The sequence below is a fragment of the Danio rerio genome, chromosome 19, assembly GCF_049306965.1.
Source record: "Danio rerio strain Tuebingen ecotype United States chromosome 19, GRCz12tu, whole genome shotgun sequence".
Taxonomy (NCBI): domain Eukaryota; kingdom Metazoa; phylum Chordata; class Actinopteri; order Cypriniformes; family Danionidae; genus Danio; species Danio rerio.
This window is the reverse complement of record NC_133194.1, coordinates 11,050,057-11,076,922: the sequence shown is the minus strand read 5'-3', so window position 1 is coordinate 11,076,922 and position 26,866 is coordinate 11,050,057. Positions and strand designations below refer to the sequence as shown.

The window sequence follows — 26,866 nt, the reverse complement described above, 5'->3', positions numbered from 1 at the left end:
CCATTTAAATAATAATATTTTTTTCATATTATAGTAATGAGTTAGTTTTTTTTTTTTTTGGTACATTACGATGATGACAATTTGGTGGGAGACTGTCATAAACAGTGTCATGATGCAATAACTGGATTACTTTGGACCCCATTAGATTGAATTGCATTGACAAAAATACTTACATTTATTCATTTGGCAGATGCTGTTATCCAAGTAGAATAAATAGAAGTCAACAAAAGATTATATAATATCAACAAAGTATGTAGAGTGAAGTTACGATAATAAAGAGTAGCTTGAATATACAGTGGAAAGTGTACAGGTTTTTTGAACAATAAATTGGTGAGTAACTGAGAGGGCTCAGCTTTAAGGATTGCCGTGGGCTTGAATGCGTGAAAGACATTTGGGACAGTAGATGGATTTAACACCAGCCAGATTGGGCCACTGCTGCTTTATCATAAAAGTTTATTAGTTTAGTTTGAATGCCTTGGCAATTTGAACAATTTAGACTCAAAATTACACAACAACTGAGTAGAGAGACCTGCTCAAATTTCTCTCCATATCTTTGAGATCCTTTAAGCCAGTGTTCACATTTCAAAGAAAACTAGTAACAAGCATTTGCTATTTAATGGCATACATCAGGGGTGACCAGCCTTATTCCTGGAGAGCCACCTTCCTGCAGATTTCAGTTGCAACCCATATCAAACACACCTGCCTGTAATTATCACGTGGTGTTCAGGTCCTAATTAATTGGTTCAGGTGTGTTTGATATAGGTAGCAACTGAAATCAGCAGGAAGGTGGCTCTCCAGGAACAGGGTTGGCCACCCCTGGCATACATGTTATCTTTGCAGCACAAACAGGAAATGGACAGAAAAGTTTCAAAAAGCAGGATTGACATGTTACAATTCACCCTATTGTCTAGGTTAGTGGTAACACACTGGGGTGAGATGTAAAAGCTATAAAATTATGACCAAATGTAAAAGAATAGTGACCAAAATCATATAACGTTCGAGGTTACAGAAGTAACCCTTCGTTCCCCGAGGAGGGGAACGGAAGTGCCATGAATGGGAGGATTCGGATCAGAAGCCGCTTATCTGGAGAGTATTGAACGGGCCAATGAATGAAATTAATTGGCAGCGTAAGCTTGCGCAGGTGTGCGACATCTGCAATTATCTCAGCATATAAGCACACCTGAAGCCAGCAGACGCCATCCTTTTAAGCTGAAGAGACTTTCAAACAGCTAAGGGACAGTCATTATGGCGACGGAATATGGCACTTCCGTTCCCCTCCTCGGGGAACGAAGGGTTACTTCTGTAACCTCGAACGTTCCCCTTCGGTTGGGGAACTTCAGTGCCATGAATGGGAGAATATGGAAAGCGCCATAATGACTGCACCTTACCAACACCCCCGATGAGGAGATAGTCAAGCAAGCGTGACGCACCCACATCATGGGGGGCGCGGTCCTCCAACGTGTCCCTGGCCCTAATTTATCCTACTTCAACAGAAGTTTTACGGATTTAGATATATTTTTTGGGAAGTCGTGAGCATCTAGATAATTCTAGGAAATACGACAGTACGTTGGGAAGCGTGCAATCCCGATAGGGAGGACGCTGCGGAGGCCATCCGTTACCCAAGGGGGGGATAGATGGCAGAATTTACCTATGGACTAGCCCTAAAAAGGGGGAGTACGCATAGCAAAAGAGTGGTTAGCGGAGAGGGAAGACACGGGTCCGCCCAGGGGGGGGACTTAACCGTGGCGGAATAAGCATATGGGATCGCCTAGTGGGGATCACGCATAGCAGGCACCTATACCCAAAACGCGGGCTGACCAGCGGGCAGACCTACAACGTAGTGGGCCAGCAAGTGACTCCTCCGCTGAGTCAGTGCTGGGGGCCACGGAGGAATCTGCAGGGCTCACCTGACGGGGAACTTTACTGACAGATAAAAAAGGCGCACGTACCTCCGTGTTTAGGGAGAATGGCGCCGCAAGCGTGTTTCAACACCCTACCGAGTTGTCTCCTCAATCACCAAAGGGTTACCTAATACCCTTGAGGAAACCGGCTCCACTCGCAGATTGTAAAACCTTGCAAATGTGTTGGGTGTCGCCCAGCCCGCAGCTCTACAGATGTCTGTTAGAGAGGCGCCGCGTGCACGCGCCCAAGAGGATGCAACGCTCCGAGTGGAGTGTGCACGTACTCCCGGGGGACACGGCTGACCTCGACTCGAATAAGCGAGTGAAATGGCATCCACAATCCAGTGGGATAATCTTTGTTTCGATACGGCACTTCCCTGCTGCCGACCGCCATAACAGACAAAGAGCTGCTCAGATGATCTAAAATTCTGAGTACGGTCCACATAAATGTGCAGAGCGCGAACTGGACAAAGTAAAGAAAGGGCTGGGTCTGCCTCCTCCGGGGGCAGCGCTTGCAGGTTCACTACCTGATCTCTAAAGGGGGTGGTAGGAACCTTGGGCACATAACCGGGGCGGGGTCTCAGGATAACGTGAGAGTAATCCGGCCCGAATTCCAGGCACGAGTCACTGACCGAAAATGCCTCCAGGTCCCCGACCCTCTTGATGGAGGCCAACGCAACCAGCAGAGCTGTCTTCAGGGACAGAAATCTTAGAGATACTGACTGAGTGGCTCAAAGGGATCGGATCGCAGACTCGTGAGAACGAGGGCGAGATCCCAAGAGGGCATGAGAGGGGGGCGAGATGGATTAATTCGCCTAGCACCCCTAAGGAACTGGATGACCAGGTTATGCTTTCCCACGGTGCCGCCAGCTACCGCGCTATGATAAGCGGAGATGGCGGCCACGTAAACCTTGAGAGTGGAGGGCGACAGCCTGCTGTCCAACTTCTCTTGAAGGAAAGAGAGCACAACACTAATCTGGCAATTTCGGGGGTCTTCTCTGCGAGAGACGCACCATTCAGTGAATAGACTCCACTTCAGGGCGTAGGCGCGCCTCGTGGAGGGGGCTCTAGCCTGAGTGATGGTATTAACCACCGCAGTCGGTAGGTTACCTAAGTCTTCCTCGCGTCTAGGGACCACACGTGGAGGTTCCAAAGATCGGGGCGAGGGTGCCAGATGGTGCCCTGTCCCTGAGAGAGTAGGTCCTCTCTCAAAGGGATCCGCCAGGGGAGGGCTGTCGCGAGGAGTGAGAGCTCTGATATCCAGGTCCGGTTGGGCCAAAGGGGCGCAACTAGCAGAACCTGTTCCTCGTTCTCCCTGACCTTGCACAGAAACTGCGCGAGCAGGCTCACTGGGGGAAACGCATACTTGCGCATGCCCCGAGGCCAGCTGTGGGCCAGTGCATCCGTGCCGAGAGAGCCCTCGGTCAGGGAAAAAAACAACTGGCAGTGAGCGTTCTCGGGGGAAGCAAACAGATCGATCTGGGCCTCCCCGAATCGCGCCCATATCAGCTGAACAGACTCGGGGTGGAGTCTCCATTCTCCAGGGCGTAACAGCTGTCGTGAGAGCGCATCGGCTGCAGGATTGAGCGTGCCTGGGACGTGAATGGCGCGCAGCGATTTCAGCCGCGGGTGACTCCAGAGGAGCAGACGGCGGGCGAGCTGAGACATGCGGCGAGAGCGCATACCCCCCATGCGGTTGATATACGCCGCCGCCGCCGTACTGTCCGTCCTGACCAGCACGTGTTGCCGCTCCAGCACCGGTAAAAAGCGGTGGAGAGCGAGGAACACTGCCAACAGCTCTAGGCGATTGATATGCCAATGCAGCTGGGCACCCTTCCAGAGGCCCGCAGCCGCATGCCCGCGACACACGGCCCCCCAACCCGTGTTGGAAGCGTCTGTTGAAACAACAACATGGCTGGACGCCTGTCCTAGAGGCACACCGGCCTGTAGGAACGAGGGGTCGTTCCAAGGGCTGAGGGCGCGGCGACACAGCGCAGTAACCGAGACCCGGTGTGTGCCCGCGTGCCATGCGCGTCTGGGGACCCGATCGTGAAGCCAGTGCTGAAGTGGTCTCATATGGAGCAACCCGAGCGGCGTGACGGCGGCTGCGGATGCCATATGCCCCAGGAGCCTCTGAAAGAACTTCAGTGGGACCACTAGTTTGCTGTCGAGCTCCCTCAGACAGTTCAGCAACAGGCGAGCGCGTTCCTCGGAGAGGTGCGCTACCATGGTGATCGAGTCCAGCTCCATCCCGAGAAAAGAAATCCTCTGCACGGGGGCGAGTTTGCTCTTTTCTCGGTTGACCTGAAGCCCCAGTAGGCGGAGATGCCGAAGCACCTCGTCCCTGTGCATAATCAATTGCTCCCGCGAGTCGTCGAGATAACCGAGTATGCGAATGCCCGCGAGCCGAAGGGGCGCTAGGGCACCCTCCGCGAGTTTGGTGAAGACCCGCGGAGACAGAGAGAGCCCGAAGGGGAGGACCTTGTACTGCCACGCTCGACCCTCGAACGCAAACCGCAGAAATTGGCGGTGGCGTGGAAGAATGGAGACATGGAAATACGCGTCCTTCAGGTCTATGGCTGCAAACCAATCCCGAGGACGAACGCATTGGAGAATGCGCCTCTGCGTGAGCATTCTGATTGGCAGCTTGTGCAGACAGCGGTTCAAAACGCGCAGATCTAGGATTGGCCGTGACCCACCGCTCTTTTTGGGTACGATGAAGTATGGGCTGTAAAACCCACTCTCCATCTCGGCTGGAGGAACCGGCTCGATTGCACCCTTCGCCAGGAGGGCAGCAATCTCCTCTCGCAAGACAGGGGCGGACAGGGGGTTGACTCTGGAGAAATACACGCCCGTAAACTTGGGGGGCCGTTTCGCGAACTGAATCGCGTAACCGAGTCTGATTGTGCGTATGAGCCACCGCGAGGGGCTGGCCCGCGCTAACCAGGCAGGCAGAGCCCTCGCTAATGGAGTCATCGCTACAATCGCTGACGTACCAGCGGTGGGGCAGCGCGGAGTGGGTGTGCTGATCCGGGAAGCACGAGGGTCCCGCGGAAGAGCTGGAGGAGAGCGATTCGCTCTGGCTCCGCACCCTGACTCCGGAGAGGGGGCTGGAGGGCTGAGGGAAGGGAGACCGTCCCCCCAGCGCTCCTGAGCCACTGGCGAAGCACGTAGAGTCTGCGAGCCGGAAGGCAGCGCGTCCCGGACTGGCAGAACTCGTGCAGTCACATCCGGGGAAGGGAAAAAGTGCTCTTTTACTGATGTTTTGGTGGCACTGAAAAGTACCGTTGTTATCGGGGCCCCGCCCTCCAGCGGGGAAAGAGCAAGTTTCCTCTTCTCCGGATGGCCTGTCTCAGGGACGCTTCGCGGTCCGTTTACCGGACTTAACGGCGCCCTGGGCAGGAGGGGCTGCCTGCTTTCGAGGTGAACGCCGCGCCCGCTTGGCCGGAGGCGCAGGCGGGGGCGGGGCAGCACTCGTTGGCGGGCGCCCTCGGCGAGGAACAGCGGAGGTGGATGGCTCGGCGGGCGGAGCGGGCTTACGGGCTTACACCGACGGTGTCGCCGAACAGGCCAGCCTGGGATATGGGCGAGTCAAGAAAGCAAACTTTGTCAACGTCGCGCATATCGGCCAGGTTTAGCCAGAGGTGGCGTTCCCGAACCACAAGTGTGGACATCGTCCTCCCCAGCGCACACGCGGCGGACTTAGTAGTCCGAAGAGCATAGTCGGTCGCGGTGCGCAGCTCATGTAATAAGCTTGGGTTGGACCCGCCCTCGTGCAGCTCGGCCAGCGCCTGCGCTTGGTAGCGCTGGTAGGTGGCCATCGCGTGCAAAGCAGAAGCAGCCTGGCCCGCAGCCTTATAAGCTCTGGCTCCGAGGGAGGCAGACAACCTACAGGCTTTGGACGGGAGGCGGGGCAAACCCCGCCACGTAGAGGCGCCGCGCGGACAAAGATTGACCGCGATAGCGCGCTCCACTGACGGGATCGCCTCATACCCCCTGGCAGCTCCGCCGTCAAGGGCGGTGAGGGCGGAGGCACTCGCAGCACGGGCAGAGAAAGGTGCCCTCCAGGACTGCGTGAGCCTACTGTGCACTTCCGGGAAGAAGGGGACGAGAGGCTTCGAAGGCTTCGCCTTCTGGTCCTCTACGTAGCACCCATCTAGTCGGTCCGGCCGCGGAGCTGGGGGATAAACCATCTCCAACCCCACGGCCGAAGCAGCCCGGGAAAGCACGGCTAACATGTCCGCTTCAGGATCCGATTTGACAGCGCTCACCTGCCCGGAGGGGGCGAGCGGGTCCGGATCTTCGTCGGACAGTGAAAGCCCACCCTCCGATGCCGCGGAGGACATCTGATCTCCGGTGTCAGCGAGTGTGAGAGCTACCATCTGGTTAGACGGATCACTCTCACCACCCGAAGCTTGGATGGAGCGCCGTGAGGAGCGAGAGGTCCGCGAGCCCGTGGGCGGCGGATTAGCTCCCGCTGAAACCCTCAGATCTGCCCGAGCGCCCGCTGCTTTTTTAGAACAGGAGGCAACTGGGGTGGCTCGCTCTCTTGCGAAAGTTAGCCGCGATCTTAGCTGTGCAACGGTCATGGCATCGCAATGACGACATGAACCGCCCGCGAGCACCGCATTAACATGCTGGACCCCCAAACATGCAATGCAGTGATCGTGTCCATCATCCGGAGACAGGAAACCCCCGCATCCAGAAACGCACAGTCGGAGCGCCATCCTGAAAAGGACGTGCTGCACGACTGTGTTGCTCTTTTAGGAAAGTTGCAACTATACGCACCGCTCTGGAGGACCGGACCCAAAGAACCGCAGGCAAGGGAGTAACCCAGCTCGACCGTCTGCCACCGCGAAGACCCACTCTGGACCGGGAGACACACTCGTTCGCTCTGAAGTGCTAATCAGCAAGAGGAACCCTCATCGACTCACTCAGAAAGGATCTGAAGCGAAAAGGATGGCGTCTGCTGGCTTCAGGTGTGCTTATATGCTGAGATAATTGCAGATGTCGCACACCTGCGCAAGCTTACGCTGCCAATTAATTTCATTCATTGGCCCGTTCAATACTCTCCAGATAAGCGGCTTCTGATCCGAATCCTCCCATTCATGGCACTGAAGTTCCCCAACCGAAGGGGAACAGTTGGTTACGTTTATATGAGCTGAGAACGAAATTGAATGTAAATCATTATATTGATTCTGTGCATTTTGTCAAAATGTGTTTAATTACGGTTCTTCACATTCATCTTAATTAAATTTATTTGATGATCATAATCAGGGCTCGAAATTGCGACCATTTTGGTCGCATATGCGCCCGAAATTTTATCTATGCGACCTTAAAATATATTTGGGAGCATTTCTGCGAGTGCTTAAAATTGTTATGTGCGACCAGTTTTTACTGTAAAATGTTCACCACATGCGCGGATTCGGGAGACATTCACGCAGAATGCATCTCTGCACTTGAAACGTGAAACGCGGCGCTCAGGAATGGTTTAAAACTGTTGTCATGTCAACTTGCTGCAGTAAACAAATCCAAGTCCGTAATGCGTGCCCCGCCTTCACGCTCTTCTTATTGGCCCACTGCTCTAGCACTGAACGCGAATGATTGGTTAATATCAGCTGTCAATCACTCAGTCAGCGCTTCTGGCTTGGGATGACAGAGAGAGCAACTACCGCGAAAAATTGTAAAGCGCTGAAGAGGAGAATGAAGATAACACTGACAGATTTTGTTTTAGAAACCATGACATCTAAAGTTATAAATACTGAAACATCTTAGTAGTGATCATGTGCTGAATGTTAATCCACTATCTACACTTTTCCAAGAGTAGAAGACTTCCATTGGCTTCAAGTCCGCTATGTAAAGTCTGTGGGATGGAGTTTTCAGGTAACTGTTTGCCACATCTAGCACGAGAGCTTCTGTTTAATCCTTCATATAATCGCCAGATGCTGTTCGCCATGCAAGGGACAGCTAGCCTATATGTAAATTGAACACCACGTAAACCATCGCGAACGGGCTTGCATTGAGTAAACTAATATTGCTACTCATAAAAATAAACCGGTATTGCTATTAACATGTATGCATATAATAAGCTACAATATGTGTCAAAAGCATTAGTGCAATATCAGACAGCACTTGTGAGAACAGCAGAGTTATACCGTTAACAGATTCATTTAAGCAGTGTGTGCAGGGCCGGTGAGCGCTCACTCAGTTCTGTTATAAAAATATATTTTCTTGTGATAACGGGATTTCGTTGAGACATATTTTCCTCAAGCTTGCATTTATATATATATAATTTTTTTGCTTGTTAGTTTGATTAGTGTTGATTTAAAATACAATAAATATGTTTGTATAAAACTTGTAGTAACGGTGCTCTTAATTGGTGGGTGCGACTAAATTTTGTCTGATGCGCCTAAATTTTTAAAGTTAGGAGCACCGGTGCTACCAAGCAAAAAGGTTAATTTCGAGCCCTGATAATGCAGTGTTATTTACATTATTGTCATTCTTTGTATATGAACACCAATGAACTTGACAATGTTCAAGGTGCAGTATGTAAGTTTGACACCCAGTGGTTGAACTAGGTATTGCACACCTAGTTTAAAACACATGCAAGCACAGGTTGCCAGATTTTTTTTATCAATGTATTTTTTTTATTATTTTCACATCAATAATTTACAGAATAATTTCAGTATACATGTAAACATTCTTTTCTAACCACCCCTTCACGCCTTTCCCACCCTCACAAGACAGAACACTTAAATAGACATACTTGTGAGAAATCAAGCTGATGTGTAAATGAGGAGGAAATAAACAATAAACAAACAATAATGATAAATAAAGGATTAAAGCAAGGAAGTGTCATACTTTTCCATCCGTATTTTCAGTCAGTGTAACATCCAAATTATTCATGTATTCAATAAATTTACCCCAAGTCTTCTCAAACATTGAAGAGTTTGCATATATATGTACAATATGACTTGGTGGTTCTACTATTTCCAATGTATAGCAATGCATTTCTTTGCGGCTGTCAGAGCCATTTTAATTAAACGTAATTTTTTTCTTTGATCGAACAGAAGAACTGATTCATCCCCCAGTAACATAAATCTTGGATCAGGTAAAAGGTTAACATTGGCAATCTTACTAATAGTTTGGCACAGGTTGCCAGATTGACAACATCAACAGCAGTGTGCCTGACTGTCAAGCCTGAAGGCTGATTTAAGGCTGATTTAAACCGTGTTCTAGATAAAAGCAACGGCACTCGATACAAGGAATATTTTCCATTTTAAAAGAAGTTTTTTTCTAACCAACACCTGATATTTATATTTTAGAAACGACTTCTGTTTCTTGCATCTGAAGAACAGGATAAATGACAAAGATCATCCCAGGTACACCTCACGTGCTTTGCTTACTGTTAAATCCTAATATTGAATTTGAATGCCATTTTACATCATATTTATTGCCATATTACTGAGGGCAGCAGCAAATAGTTCACCTCAGATCTTGAAAATACAATAAACCGTTTGAAATTGATCTTTAGAAATGTGACTCAGTGCAAGCCAACACATATCAGTGATGTAGCATGTACATTTAATAATGTTAAAGAAGCTTAATATGTATAAATTAGATTATAAATCTTAAAATTTTGTTGGACTGCAGTAAGTGTACTATTTTGTGCGTCTGAATGGCTGTATTTAAATTTGTCGTGTTTCGTCTGGTTAAACAGCTTATCACTGCAATTCTTGTCATGTAGCATGTTGTTAGTACACAGGGTTACAATGCAGGGTTCAACGCTAAGGATTTTTTCTACTGGCCCAAATGGACCAGTGGTTCAGATTTTTACTTGCCCTGCTAAAATTTTCACCACTAAAGAAATAAAAAAGTTAATTGCTATTTATTAGCCACATATATGAAATAACGTGTCACAAAATAATGTCTTTGAATGTAGAATTTAAATATTTGGAAAATGTAAAATTGTTTAGCAGTAAAACAAAGCAGTATGGAAAATGTGCAGGTATTTTATTGCAAAACAAAAGGTGGCTAACCTAAAAGTGACGGCAAACTATGCAAAACATTGCTTTGTGTTTTTGTCATGTTATACCCATTTAAATGTTTCCACAACGTTAGAAACAGACGTTTTCTTTTAGCCTCATAATTTAATATTACGGTCATGTTGCCGTCTATTCAAATTTAGTGACAAGGCAGCACTGCCCCGATCAGGCCAGTAACGATTCTGTCTGCTGTTCCGAGCATCTCTTACGCTGGCCCCGGGCCATCGGGCAGTCCTTATTGTTGAGCCCTGCAAAGTAACCTGCTGACCTAATGTTTACATTTGTAATATTTAAATTATTTGCTAATTAATAACCACCTCATGTGAAACTCTAATTCTGTGTCTCATTTTTATGTCTGCTACTGTCCACCGGAGGTTGCATTTTCAGTTTCAGACGCATACTTTAAAAGCATTTCTGACTGAATGAATGAAATGTGCATTTTTCCACCAAGGCAACTCAGGGTGCTGAAATATAATTGGCTTTCCTGGCAGTGGGCGAGTTAAAGGGACCAAAACAAAGACAGACGTTCCGGCACGTAACACACATCTTCAAAGCAGAATATCTAACTTCAGCATAGTTTTTCAGATAAACAAGAATGTTCACTTCGCATGTTTCTTAAATATCTGCAAACATATTATGGTATTTTATGCTTTAGAACAGTCAAAAACTTACATACAGCACCTTTCAAGTATTTTAAATAGATTGTCTTTTATTTATTTTAAATGCAATTTATAGTGCTTCCATCAAATATACACTTGCCTATATTAACGATTGAGCTTTTTACTTCTAATCTAGTCGTTGTGCCATGAATCAAAATTGTAAAATGCATGTAGTACAAAACAAAAGCAACAGCGTTAATCCTGATTCATTTACATTGACAAACAATATTAAAAATCTCAGCATTTTGTGTTTTTAAGTTTGGGTAAACTATTTGTTTCTATGGCCTTGCAAATAGAAATCTTTCGTTTGATATTCAATTGAAATATGCCATCACAAGTATGCTGAGCTTCGTCCGGTCTCTCGTGGCTAATTACGTTGATGATATTGATCAATCTTTCTGGGCTAAGAAGCATCCATGTTTGACATTTGAGCTTGTGTTCGTGCTTTAATGCTAAATTGATTAGCAATATAACAGAGGGTTACAACGTAGCTTCTGCAGCAGCACGAATTGGAATTCATCTAAAGTCCGCTTTTGAGTTAATGAAATAATGAAATATCACTTTAATTTGTACTTCTGTGTTCTCATTATAATCCAGTCTAATCGATGGCACACATTTGCAGATCACACACACCGGTTACTGTATATTATTCAAATTCATCTCTGACCGTCACACAATATGACCGTCTGCTCGGTATAATCCAGTCACTCCAGTTTAAATATGAAGGCAGATGTGCCGAGAGCTTGTTCCTAAATCAGTCATTAGAAGCTGGCACCGGAGACAAAAGCGCTGGCATTGCTATGAGTAAGCAGACCTGTTGCCCCCTACTGCTACATTTTTGTTACTGCTTAAGCTAATGGAGTGTGATGAATGCTCACCTGCACTCCTGCCCGATGTTATTCACCCTTCATTGCCTTTCTCCTTTCAACCTTTTTCGCCCCCTTTTTGGGACGTTTTGTTCATTGTTTTGCTTGTTTTCGCTCTCTCAAATTCCCCTTCTCATTTATCTGTCACTCTTTCGCTGCTGTTTTATTTTCACACCCTCCCATTCTGTTTCTCAGTCCCCGCACTCTTTCATAATAACTGCCCTCTCTCGTCATGTCAACATTACTCTAATTCCCCCACTCATACTTTTCCCTCTCCCTCACACTCATTCTTCCTCACTCTTTGTTGGTCCAAACTGTCTCATCCCTTCATTCTTCCTCTCCGCTCTCGCCTTGCCCCCGCGGGTGGCTCTAAAGAGGCACGCATGCAGTGTCGTTTTGCATGTAAATAGGATAATTGGTTATGGTGCGGCGAGTGCAGGGGGAAATATCACAGACTGTCACCAATGGAACTGATCACAAACCAGCACAGCTTCACCCACACACGCACTCAAACTCAATCTTACTCTCACCCATTCACTCACTCAAGGTCTGCTCCATCCTTCATTCACTCACTCTTACGCCCACTTCCTCCTATTAACTCATGCTGTCTGTGCAGGATGTCGCAGCGGTATTGACGTCTTCAGCCAACTTCGCCAACTTCCTCTCTCTCTCTTACTCACACACTCACTGCTTGGTTTTCAAAGATTTATGAGCTGCTTATATACACTACCTGACAAAAGTCGTGTCGACTGTTTAAGTTTTAGGGGCAACAAATAATAACTTGACTTTTCTAGTTGATCATTTGGTATCAGAAATGGCTTAAATGAAAGGCAAAGGCCTCTAGATCACACTTATTTTACCAAAATTAAATATGATCATGCCTTGATTTTTAATTATTTAATTATTCTCTTCAATGACTCAAATAACTTATTAATAAAGTCATCCGGAATGGCAAAAAAGCTGACTCCCGGAGTTCATCTAGAATCTTTGGATTCATCTTCAATGCCCTACTCCTTCATTTTAATCCTGACATGCTCAATAATGTTCATGTCTGGTGACTGGGCTGGCCAGTCTTGGATCAGTCCTTGATCTTCTTTGCTTTCAAGACGTTTGATGTGGAGGTTGAAGTATGAGAAGGATCGCTGTTGTTACGGGTCCCAGCCCCAGCTTAAAATCACATTGAGACTTCAGTCTTTCCCCAGGCGCAGCTTAGTAGCATCTGTTTATTAACATTCATGTTAAAGCAAACATATCCTCACAAATCATGTTAAATGTAAGATTCGTTTCCTTTTGTATTGTTTTTCTCTTTTTACAACAATGAATTCTTAACATAGTTATACACTCTGTACTCTCTTATCATTAACACATAAAAATATTATACCTTCTGTATATTTATCAGTAGGACACAGAATACACTTTAAACTCTTTTTCAACCATCTTTTTCGTGTTTGTTTCTCTGTAAATACCTCTATATAAAACAATTTACTGTAAAACTCCTAAACTCAAAGAGCAATAATGCATGTTATTTGTATGATTTAAATTGTAACAGTTCCACTTGACAACAATTACCAATGCTACTCTCATAAACTTTATACATTAATTACAATAAAATATATATATTTTTTAATGAAACATACCTGAATTATCAGGAGAAACAAAATCACTTTGGCTGCGTCCGAAACCACCTACTACTCAGTAGGTACTGCTCTTGAATTTAAACGTACTACTCGACGTTAAAAAAGTATATTTTATACAGTATAAATGTGAGCAGTATAAATGGAATTTTAGACGTACTACATCCACCATTTTGTCATGGAAGTAGTAAGTCATCCGGGTACTGCTCGCATACTGTTTTTCAAATTCTATGAATTCAGACATACTACTTGGCTCGCATACTGATTTTAGCGTACAGTATAGTATGGAAGCATGCAGTTTCAGATGCAGCCATTGAGGCTTCTGTGTCTTTCCACAGGCGCAGCTCAGTAGCATCTGAAGTAAACAGGTATCACCATGGTAACCCACAGCTCACGCTTTCTCAACTGCTGATGTTATTTTGTTTCAAACACAGTCATTAGTAGTGATAATAAATTACTTTTTACAGTATATATATATATAAACAAATAAATAAATAAATAAATAAATAAATAAATAGACACATTAATAACACAACAACCATTAGTATTGTGGATACACAGTACTGTATCACACAATCCTGCTGAAGAATTTGGAGATCAAGATTACTGAATGAAACTCTAAACCATGATTTTTCCTTCACCAAACTTGACTGATTTCTGTAGCAATTTTGAGTCTATGCGAGTTCCAATAGCAGTATTTGTGATGATTGTGGTGCAGTTCAACAGATGATTCTTCTGAAAATTCTACCTTCTGCCACTTGTCCAGGTGATCAACCAGAAGTCAAGATACTATTTGTTGCTCTTACAAATGGGATCGACGACAAGATTTTTGTTAAGTAGTTCAGACAATTTTTTAGACAGGGATTAGAGTATTCCTGCATAGCTTCATTCAAACATTCATACTTCGGTAGCATCTTTGTGCATTATTGATGTGTGTGAATTTTCCTTCATACGGTAAATTTTTTTTCTACAGCCTCATATAAGGTACTAATAAGGACTTTTTTTGATGTTGTTATGACCACTTTAGGTACTATTATGCATCTTGAAATGCACCAGTATGCACCCTTGGGGGTGATAAAATGCACTTTTTAAAAAAGTTACCTTTCAGCAGACCATTTTTGTTCTAGAATTTGAATGATCCTAAAGCTGCTATAAACCACATTTGTTTGTGTCATGGACATACTCATTCATTTCTAAACAGCGTCTTTGTAAACAGGTACATGCGCATGTTCTGTAATGTCTTTTGATATATTCCTAAATTGACCAATTTGCGCTTTATTTATATATTTCAACAGTCTGACCTTGTTCATTCTTGAGATGTGTTGAACATTAACAGAAAGCAGTTTTGAGTCTGTTTGGAGTTCTCCTGCCAAGGTAGTACTAAAAACACTTTTTAGGAGGGCATCGGGTACATTTAAACACTTCCACACTCACTGATGCTTTTGGGTAGCATAGATGCATTCAAACATTTGGACATCACAGCCATTGGAATTTTTATACGTAGACATTTTCAAACATTACTACTTTTTTGTATCTACTACTTTTTTGTATCTACATTATTAATGTATGAAAATTTTCTACCTTCAGGTTTCACCTTAGGTTTATTGACTTACATAAATGCATTCAAATACTTGTAAACTCTCAGAAAAAAAGGTTATTAAACTGTCACTGAGGCAGTATTCTTGCAAAGTGTACTAATATAGAGCATTTAGGTGTTACTATGTTTGCTTCAGGTACCAATGTACATTTAAGGTACCTAAATGCATCTAAAAGACCTAAATGCATTCGAAGAAACTGTTAGTTCTGCATTTCTGGCATTCAGTTGGCAATTTTAAATGTCCTTTATGATTACAGTGTCCTTTGAGTATGCATTCAAATTCTAAAATTCTTAACAGCATTGTTAGGTTTGAGACTCATGTTATTGTTTCACACTGTAAAAATCTGCTAATTAACTGTTGCCCTTGGCTCGTGATTCACAAGTGTTTTTCATTTACACTTTCAAATTGTGTTATGGGACCTTGATTTTTTGCTCAGACAACTTTTAAAAATGTAACTGTGCAGTTTAACAAAGTGACTTTTATGGACATTAGACATACTACATACAGTAATTTGCTTTTAAAATAACAGTAAATGTTCTGGGAGCTCGTAACCCATTTTTTTCAGCATATTGTTTCAAAATACTGAAAGTATTGATGAAAGTCACTGGAAAAGTACAGTTCATTTTCAACATCAAAAGTTGTCAGAGTGGAGATCAAGGTCCCATAATGCAATTCAAAGCAGAAGTAAATTGAAAACGCTAATGAACCACAAGATATGGGCAACTGTTAATTAACAGTTTTTTTCACAGCGTTAAATGGAGGCTTTTATTCCTACAAAGATCATTTTAGGCAGTCTAATACTACCGTAAGACCTAAACACTTCCATCAAATTGCATTTTAGGCAATATTCAGCAAATTGACATAAACTTTGTGCATCTTTACGAACACCTTCCGTTGTGCTGTTTATATAATTGTAAAATGCACTTAATGGATGTGATTAACCATTACCTTTTCATTGCCTTATTAAAATTCCCCTGTATTGACTCATACACTACCTGACAAACATCTTGTATTTTGTACACATAATATCTTGACTTCTAGTTGATCGTTTGGAAAAGTGGCAGAAGGTTGATCTTTTGATGAATCTTCTGTTGAACTGCATCTCAATCCTCACAAATACTGCAGAAGACCTACTGGAGCCTACATGGTCCCAAGATTCTCGCAGAAATCAGTCAAGTTTTGGTGAAGGTTTAGGGTTACAATTAGTATGGGGGTGTGCAAGAGATCTGCATAGAGAATGTCAACACCAACAGCCTAAGGTTTTAGGACATTTGTGCCACCCATTACATTACAAAGAACAGGAGAGGGCAAATTCTTCAGCAGGATAGCGCTCCTCTTACTTCAGCCTCCACATCAAAGTTTCTGAAAGCAACGAAGGTCAAGGTGCTCCAGTATTAGCCAGCCCAGTCATCAGACATGAACATTATTGAGCATGTCTAGGGTAAGATGAAGGAGGAGGGATTAAAGGTGAATCCAAAGAATCTTGATGAACTCTTTCAAGAGTCCTACAAGAACGCTTTCTTTGCCGTTCCAGAGGACTTTATTAATAAGTTATTTGAGTCGTTGCAGAGATGTATGGATGCAGACCTCCCAGCTCATAGGAGTCAAACACAATATTTTTTTTTTTTCTTATTCTATAATGTACATTATTTCTGTTTAGTGACAAGACTTTTGTCTTAGCAAAGCCAGACCTTACTGTCCTAATTAAATAATTACAAATAAAGACATGATCATATTTAATTTTGGTAAATTAGCATAATCTAGAGGCCATTGCCTTTCATATAAGCCACTTCTGATACCAAATGATCAACTAGAAGTCAAGTTGTTCCTAAAACTTGGATAGGCCACAAGACGTTAGTCAGGTAGTGTATTTGTAAACTCAAAAAGCACTTTCTGTGTGATTGTTTCATTAGATATCTCTTTTGGGCATCAGAGGCTTGTTTAATGTGCTTTGTGAGCATTTTGGGCCATCGCATTCCAGGTGAGCCGAAACCTTCTTACAGAGACAGCATTTTTTGGCCATCTCAAAATTAAATTTTGAGCCTGCTCATGATCCCCAAAATACCGTCTAGGTCTCACTAGGCTTTGTAACAGCCTCTCCCTCTCTTTTTATGACTTTTACCCATAGGGTAAACATATTGCCAGTATACAGCCATATTGAAAGTGCTTTGAAACACTCTCTTTTAAACAAACACACACACACACACATACACACACACACACACACACACACAGCTGCAGAGGGCAGTGCCTCTGCTCATCACCATACTAATGCTGCTTTAATGGACACATTAAACCCCTCAAATGTTTCTGATGTTTAAACACCCCTCTGATGTTTAAACATCCGGCATTTCCCTTATCCTGGTCTAGTGTGTGTCTCACACTCCTTTCCTCCACGCTTCCTTTTCCTTGTGTCTCCAGGCTTTTTCATTTCACATTCTTTGTGACAGTACATCACCGCTACGTTTCCATTTTGTGTCAGGCTCACGCTCTCTTTTTCCTGCCTCTCTCTTTCTCGTCTTCATTGTGATGACACGAGTGACATCTGTATTCCGCTACGTGCTGCGCTTTAGGTTGTTTGTTCACCCCACAATGTAAGGCATTAGCGGAACACATGTAATGTCAATGGCTGTGTCGCTATGACAACCTTGCAGGGGTCTAGAGCGAGGGAACGAGGGAAGTGTGAGTGTGCCGGCATCGCAGACTCCAGGTTGTTAAGATTGTCACGCTCTCCATTGCACTCTCCAAATGAGTGCGAGATAAATTAATTACACCGCTTGGGACGGTTTCTTTAATTGCCGATCCGGAGCTGATATGGCGTGTGACGGATCAGCGAAGTTCGAGAGTGATTTGTAAACTCGATTATGCCCAATCCGAGTGTGCATGAAAAAAGGGGCAGTGTCATCTGTTATCTTCATTTGTATTCACACAAGTGTTTAGTGTGCTGTTTTTAGACTGGAAGAAAAGGGTTACAAGGAATATCGCTGATGTTGTATTTGAAATATATTAAACATTCTTAGAATTTAATTGTGGCCATCATTAACACTCTTAAAAAAACAAGGATCCGAAAGCAATAAGCCATTTTTGGTTTCCTAAAAAACATTTCACTCAACAGTTCTTAAAAGAAGCATATTTTTGTTTAAAGAACATTTTTATGGTGACCAAATTTCTGAGATTCAAATATCTGGGGGGATAAATTCTCTAGTTTAGTGGTCAAAACAGCTTTGAAACTTGTATATTATTTATTTATGAGTTTATAAAATGTGGACTACAGTATACATTTTGTGTATTTTTATTTTAAAGTAAAACAGCTCCAGTCAGGGGCAAGACAAGGGGCAAGGTTTCCAGCATTCTTCTATTTTTCAATTCAATTCAGCTTTATTTGTATAGCGCTTTTACAATGTAGATTGTGTCAAAGCAGCTTCACATAAATGGTCATAGTAACTGGAACAGTGTAGTTCAGTTTTAGTGTTTCAGTTCAGTTCAGTTTAGCTCAGTTCAGTGTGATTTAAAATCATTATTGAGAGTCCAAACACTGAAGAGCAAATTCATCGATGCGTAGCTCTACCAATCCTGAACCATGCGAGCCATATATATCTTCTATATATTCCATTGGGTTTCAACAGAAGAAATAACTCAATGCAGGTCTTTTTTAGGGCATTGTGCTGATGATGCAATGGGAGGATTGTATAGTAAGGACACAATATACTCAGTTCTTTTCATTCTTTGTTTCAGGGTAAAACAAAGTTCAAAATACAGTAGCTGACACTTTGTGTACTGTTATGCCTTGTTTCCACTGATGGTACAATTCAGTCAGTAGAGTTCAGTATGACTCACCTTGATCAGGTTTGCATTTCCACTGCCAACAGTACCTTTAATTGGTAGGTGTGGTGTACCAAGCAAGCTCAAAGAAGAAATCCATAAGGGCTGTTCACATATAGAGTCTTTTGCAAACCCAAGTTATTATTATTGCAAATGTACAGGTATATGCATGGTGACAAATAGTATAATAATTGATTGTTGACAATATTGATTGTCTTGAGGCATAAGGCTGGGGAAGGTTACAGAAAAATTTAAGCTGCTCTAAAAGTTCCAATGAGCACAGTGGCCTCCATTATCCGTATATGGAAGATGTTTGGAACCACCAGGACTCTTCCTAGAGCTGACTGGCTGAGTGATCGGGGGAGAAGGGCCTTAGTCAGGGAGGTACTGAATTACCTGATGGTCACTCTGTTAAAGCTCCAGCGTTCTTCTGTGGAGAGAGGAGAACCTTACAGAAGAACAACTATCTGTGCAGCAATCCACCAATCAGGCCTGTATGGTAGAGTAGACAGACGGAAGCCTCTCTATGCCTGGAATTTGCCAAAAGGCATCTGAAGGACTCTTAGACCATAAGAAACACTATTCTTTGGTCTGATGAGACTAAAATTTAACTCTTTGGAGTGAATGCCAGGCGTTACGTTTGAATAAAAATAAGGCACTGCTCATCACCTGGCTAATACCATCCCTACAGTGAAGCATGGTGTTGGCAGCATCATGCTGTGGGGATGTTTTTCTGCTGCAGGAACTGAAAGACTAGTCAAGATAGAGGGAAAGATGAATGCTGCATGTACAGAGACATCCTGAATGAAAACCTGCCTCAGACTGGGGCGACGGTTCATCTTCCAGCAGGACAATGACCCAAAGCACACCAGCAAAATATCAATTGAGTGCCTTCACAACAATTCGGTGAATGTCCTTAAGTGGCCCAGCCAGAGCCCAGACCTAAATCCTATTGAACATCTCTGAAGAGATCTGAAAATGGCTGTACACCGTCGCTTCCCATCCAACTTGATATAACTTGAGAGGTACTGCAAAGAGGAATGGACAAAAATTTCTAAAGTCTGGTGTGCCAAGCTTGTGGCATTATGTTCAAAAACACTTGAGACTGCAATTGCTGCCAAAGGTGCATCAACAAAGTATTGAGAAAAGGCTGTGAATACTTATGTTTCAGGTTTTTTGTTTTTAATAAATTTGCAACAATATAAAAAAAATATTTTTTCACATTGTCATTATGGGGTATTGTGGGTAGAATGTTGTGGAAATAAATTAATTGAATCCATTTTGCAATAAGGCTGTAACATAAAAGTTTTGGAAAAAGTAAAGTTCTATGAATACTTTCCAGATGCACGGTATATCAAATTGGTTTTATCTTGTAACCATCAATATAAAATAACAGTTCTTCATTAGATTACTAGAAATTGTATAACTGTTTACATTTTATACTTTTGTTGCCTCGATTACTTATATAGTCCACATGGCCACAAGTCATGATCAGCACTGTAAACCAGCGTTATTAGGGATCACACACAATCATATACTTAAAAATAGAAAATAGCCTTCCTGTTAATTAACATTTCCTAGAATTTTGTGATTCAGATGTGTTTTCAGGTTATGGGACATTGTGGGATAGTTCACATTAAGGTACTTTGATCTCATACAAGTTTAAGAACTTATTCAGTTCAGTTTAATTTACATATAATGGAAAGTGTTAATCAACGGAAAGTTTTTGCAGCATGTATACTTTCAAACATTCCCACTTTGACCATTGTGGGCATCAATATTATTAATTTACCAATATGTACAAATTTCATTCATTTATTATTGATTTTTTAATTAATACTCTATGATTCCATTCATTTTTTCATTCATTTGTCCATTTGTTTACCGTTTCATTCATTATTTTCAAAGGTCTTTGCTGGTCCATTTCGACAAGCTACATTTTAGTCAAGCTTAGGCGTGAGATAAATGAATTATGCTGCTACAGACGTTTTCTTTACTTTCCAATCTAAAGCAGATATCACATGTGACGGATTCGCAAACTCAATTATGCCCGACCTGAGTAATACATACAATGAAAAATGAGCAGCGTCATTCATAATCTTCCTTTCATATTCCTGGCGGTGTTCAGCGTGCCATTTTCAGACAGAGGGAATGAAGTTTGCCTTAGAAATACAGCTCACATTCTATTAAACGGGGCATTAAACTAGAGGCCTGCGTGTAGCCGTCATCGCAACCAGCGCTTTGAAATGAACATAATCTCTTATACCGAGCCTGACATAAATTATGGATCAGATATCAAATACAATTTCTCTCAAAGACAGAAGTGGAAAGACTTATGAGAGGCGTCACATAGAAAACCCAAACCAAGTGTCCTATTCAACGATGGACTAAAACCAAAGAAAAGAAATACGAGCTGGTTGAAAGAGTCTTTCTCAATGCCATTACCGCATCTCCAGTGAAAGGAAAACTGCTGACAAACGATGCCGATGAGAGAAAGACATTCACGTTTTCGAGTTTTTCAGTGCTACTCTCATGCTCCTAGTTGTCATGGTGACTAACAAGAGCATCTCAGCATCATCCTGAGAGCAGCAAACAGTGAATATTGAAAACAAGCCGCTGGCGAGAGGCCTGCCGTGTCCTGCCGCCGATCTGGAAGTGCGATAAAGGTGCAGCCGGAGAGCTTCAGGGCATGTCATTCATCCTCCGTCCAGACTGTTCCTACATTCATCGATTCATTCCTCTGTCAGGTTTATCCTTCTAGTTACCCTTGCTTTTTTCCCCATCCATACATTGATTTTTTTCCTCCCATCCATCAAAATTTGGTCTCAGTAATAAAAAAATAAAATCAAGAGCAAGTACAAATTTCATTCATTCATTCATTCATTCATTCATTCATTTTTTTTGGCATGGTTAATTTTAGTCATTCGTTTGTTCATTCCTTTTGTCCTGACTATGTGTCCACCGTTCCCTGCATTATTTTTACCCTTTAAATTATTCCTCATTTTTTATTGAGTCATCCATCGCACTTGTTCATTTATGAAGTTGATCCTTTTTACTGTCCTTTATATATTATTTGTCCGTTCATCCATCTCTTCCTCTCTACTTCCTCCGTTATTGGATTTATACTGTCCATTAATGCAGTTCATCCTTCACTACCCTTCATTTTTATATTCATCCATGAATTCAGCTGACATTATTACACATTATTGCCCCTTTCTGAGCATCAATTCAACCTTTCTTTCTTTCTTTCTTTCTTTCTTCCTTTCTTCTTTCATTTTTTGCTTGCTTTCATCTTTCATTCCTTCCTTAAACTGTATATAATTCAATATTTTTTTGACATTTTCCATTCATAAAAACATTGCATGGGAAAGCATCTTAACTATTGCTATTTTTATTAATATGTATTTTGTTTTCAATTTAATTTGTTAATTTAAGCTTCTTTTATTATTATTTTTATTGTTTCATATTTTTTTTGATTGTCTATTTAGTTTTAATCACTACGCTATTGGCACCGACTGTCTATATAGCTTTAATTAATTTAAATTTTTTTATGAATACACAGTTTATATTTTAGTAGTATTTTTATGTTCATTAAAACTAAATAAAAATGGTAAATATTGAATCAGTTCAAGGGTTCTCAACCTTTTTCACTTCGAGGCCCACTTTTTTCTCCGATTAATTTTTGAAAGCCCACCTGTCTTTATATATATATATATATATATATATATATATATATATATATATATATATATATATATATATATATATAATCAGAGAACATGATAAAGTGCATTACTTTGATCATTTTAATATAGCAGACAATTAATGAAATCCAAAAATTATTGTATAATATTGAGAGTAATTTTAGGATGCAGGATCACTGAGGCCCACTTGTGAGAATCCCCAAATTAGTTAATAGTTGAAGTAAAATTACTAATTTCTTTTATTTTATTCAATTAAAAAATACAACCCCAAAAGCTTATAATTTTAGATAAATGCTGTTCTTTTGCATTGTACACAGTGTTTTCAACACTAACAATCATGCCCGTAGCCAGCCTGGTGAATGGGGTGGCTCTTTTTCAGAAAAAGTTGACCTTCTTGCAGTTATTCACCTCATTTTCTATTTAATTTTGAGATTTAAATACTACATTTTCATGACATTTTAAGCTGTATTTTTAGCTGGCTTAGCTTGTTGGTTGGTCATCGTAACCGCACTGTTTGATGTACCAGTAATAATTTTTAAAGATTTAGAATAAAGAATAAATATATTTTACTTTATACTAACATGTATATCATATATCATTATAAAATATAATAGGAATCTGTTAAAGTTTAAATGAAAAACTGTACCTTTTTGTGTCATTTATTAAGCAAATAACAAACTGACAGCACAGTCAACTTTCCTCAGTCAGAACTTACCCTTTTGAATAATAAAAGATGTAAACATAATAGAATAAATAATAATAATAATAATAATAATAATGTAGAGCTTCACGGTTTTTGTAGCCTCTCTTGCAAAAAAGTACATTTAAAAATTCATGCATAACAACAATAGCCAAATTAGGATTCAAATTACTTTTAACATGGGCGGCTTTTGATGCTTTATACCTTTTTATTTATTTATTTTTATTTATTTATTTATTTATTTTTTGTTTAAAAAAAAGGTCCAAAATTTAGAATAATGTTACTTGTAAAACGTTTTCTCCATGTAAAAACAATAGAGTGGTGAAAGATGACTTCACTTACATCAGATTGTGTGTTTTCTTGCACAGTTGGATGATGGAAAAATATATGTTTTCATTGAACTAAACTGATCACACAGAAGCGACAACAACTAAAGGATTCCACTTGCTCTTAAAGACCAGTTTGATGGGTTATTTTCACTATTTATGAGGGCATACCAGTCAAATTAGGACAAATGAGCTCATGTATGGGACAAATTCTGAACCTTTGTCAGTGAGAGGTGGGTCTTCCGAACCACCCAAACCCCCCTTGGCTACAGGTCTGTAATAATATTTGGTGCTCAGTAATAGATCGATAGATAGATAGATAGATAGATAGATAGATAGATAGATAGATAGATAGATAGATAGATAGACAGACAGACAGACAGACAGACAGACAGACAGACAGACAGACAGACAGACAGACAGACAGAAAGATAGATAGATAGATAGATAGATAGATAGATAGATAGAAAGATAGAAAGATAGATAGATAGATAGATAGATAGATAGATAGATAGATAGATAGATAGATAGATAGAACTCTATAATTGCAATCATTAATTTCCATTACTTTTTCATGCATCCATCTCTGTCTTTCCCACAGTATTAATTCATCAATACCTTCATTTACTCAGGCCATTCTATTCTTTAGTTTCTAGTCATTCTGTAAATTACAGCCTTTCTTTAGCGTTCACTGAGATGCAGTGTTGTCATTTCTGTTTAACGTTCAGCCGTGCAGGTTTACTTAAGAGTCCCTTAAGCATTCAGCACAAATCACCCACAGCACCCCAAGTGGAGAGGTGACTAATGGAAGTCCCATCTATCACTCTTTATCTCTCGCTGCTTCTCTTTATCACTTTCACTCAGACTCCTCCTTTATCAGCCTGCGCTTTTTTTTCCCCTTCTCCTCCTGCAGGTTCTTCAGCAACATAACTCTATCCGGACGGGACTATTCCTTTAATAATGACGGTTATCTGGCCAATCCGCTCCTGGATGTGATCTCCTACACCGCGGGAAGAGGCTGGGAGGAGGTACGGCCGGAGACATTAGTATGCTTAAATGCGTTTAAGATATTCATGCTTATCGTTCAACTGTTTTAAATGCAGCGCCCAAGCGAGTTCACATTTCGCCTCACCATTTAAATGCAATATAAATGAAATGTGAAGAATGCATTTGAAATGAAAGCCTGTGTGTCGCATATTGAAGGGGTTGAAGTGCATTAAAGGATGTATATATGCAGATTTAGTTTAATATGCGTTGACATGGTGGTTTAAGTTGTATTAGAATTTGGAATTAGGCTCTTATGAACTTGTTTTAGTACTACTGAGATACTAATTTAGTGTCTAGTAATTATTAAAGTATTTAAGAGTAATTTTATATATATTTTTGAATTTGAACTTTAGTCTTGTATTTGATTTAGTTTAGATGATTGTTATTATTATTAATATTATATTATTAATATGCCTATAGTTTTAATTAATCTTTAATTTCAGCTTATTTTCATTTTATAATATATATGGGGTAGGGCTGCACGATTCCGGCTAAAATGAGAATCACGTTTTTTTTTTGCTTAAAATCAAGATCACTATTTTCTCATGATTCGGTAAATGTAATATAAAGGTTAACATGAGTAGGCTATTATTACTGTTAATTTTCAAACATATGTTAAAACATCAATAATAATTTTAGGTCTATGTGTAGCTCTACTGTTTGTTAAAATGCCACATTTTGCATAGACTTTGAATGGTTTACTTGAACAGACTTTAAATATGTCCTAGTTGTTAATTCACAGTAAAGTGATGACATCAGAATGCAACTATTCATAATTATAAAGTTGAATTATTGAGTTTAAGACATGCTTGCGATCTTACATTGACAACATTAATAGACCATTTTTTACTGGTAAAATCAGACATTTGTCATTATCAGATTCCCTCTTGCATTATATTCAAAATTATTTAGGTTAAAGTAGTTATAATGACACTGTTAAACATTTATTTTTATGCACATAACTTTGTGTTCGCTATAAAAGAAAAAACATCAAATGGTTGTCGGAATCATAACTTTAAAATGCAATATGATCATTTAAATGATGTGCGTGCCCATGCGGCTCATTTTATGGCTGCCGTCACTTTGAGGAAAAAACATACATGAAAATCATACTTTCCGCCAAGCTCCCAAAGAATCTGTTTTATTACCTGTTATTCACAGCCTATGCAGGTTCTGTTCACTAAAGTAGACTAAATTGGTGGGTACTTGCACGTTGTCTTGGTAGTAAACAAACCGTGCGTCAGCTGACGTGTGATTTCGCGGCCGCAAATACGTCTTTACATGAAGGCAGAAATTACATTTTGGGGTGAATTATACCTTATAAATAGAGTATGTAACTCTATAAACGCCTTTTGTAGGTGTCCATGTTGCTAAGCAAAGTATGTAAAACAATGTGAAGACTTGTGCAACGACTTTTATGCTTCTCTGCTGAACTGCAGCTCTAATATGGGGAATCTTAGTTTTAATTTAAACTACAGTAGATGAAAATGACAACTATTTAATCCGCTAGTGTGACGTCACGCAAAGCAACTTTCAAGTCCAAATGCTATAATAAATTCTTAACAAAGCGATGTATTACTTTAAATCAAAAATCACTATCTATCTATCATCTATCTATCTATCTATCTATCTATCTATCTATCTATCTATCTATCTATCTATCTATCTATCTATCTATCTATCTATCTATCTATCTATCTATCTATCTATCTATCTATATATATATATATATATATATATATATATATATATATATATATATATATATATTCGGATTTTGCATGTTCTCCCTGTGTTTGCGTGGGTTTCCTCCGTGTGCTACAGTTTCCCCCACAGACCAAAGACATATGGTACAGGTGAATTGGGTAGGCTGAATTGTGCCAGAGGTGGGTTGCAGCTGATAGGGCATCCACTGCGTAGACCGTGTGCTGGATAAGTTGGTGGTTCATTCCTTTGTGGCGACAGCTGATTAATAAAGGTACTAAGCCGAAAAGAAAATGAATGAATCAATGAATGAATATATATACATGCCTAATATCTAATGGCCTGAAAGTTATACATTTTTTTAGAATTTTTTTTTAGAAATTGGTAAAATATTGGTGTCTGTGATGAAGCATGTCTAGAAACTACTGTTACTACTGTTGTTTGTACACCATGATTTTATATAAAATTCACTTTAAGCTGAGATATGAATAAAAAGTTAACAAATATTTTCTCTATTCAAATGAGTAGCGGCTTGGACTCGAAAACAGTATTCCATGTGTCACGACTTAACAAGTGGATTGCCAACTAGCTAAAATAAAATAATTTTAAGAGTTTTAGGGCTCTATTTTAATAATCTAGGCGCAAAGTCTAAAATGCAGGGCCCAAAAGCATTAAGGGCTTGTCCAAATCCACTTTTGCTATTTTAAGGATGGAAAATACACTCTGCGCTGAGGCGCATAGTCTAACTGGGTTGAGCTTATTCTCTTAATGAGTTATGGGTGTGTTTTGAGAATAAACCAATCAGAGTCTCATCTCCCATTCCCTTTAAGAGTCAGTTGCGTCCCGCCATAGCAAATTTG

At 41.1% G+C, this 26,866-nt stretch overlaps 1 protein-coding gene across 14 annotated transcripts in view; it reads left to right on the top strand.

The window, feature by feature from the left end:
- Window positions 1-26,866, top strand: part of grin2da (glutamate receptor, ionotropic, N-methyl D-aspartate 2D, a) — a 256,122-nt gene that overhangs the window by 188,123 nt on the left and 41,133 nt on the right. For 13 of the 14 annotated variants that reach the window (XM_073931494.1, XM_073931504.1, XM_073931499.1 and 10 more), the window contains one exon: window positions 24,169-24,283. The exons of the other annotated variant lie outside the window; for it this stretch is intronic. In XM_073931494.1, the coding sequence (XP_073787595.1) occupies window positions 24,169-24,283 (115 nt within the window). The remainder of the gene's footprint in view (window positions 1-24,168; window positions 24,284-26,866) is intronic. 14 annotated transcript variants of the gene reach the window in all.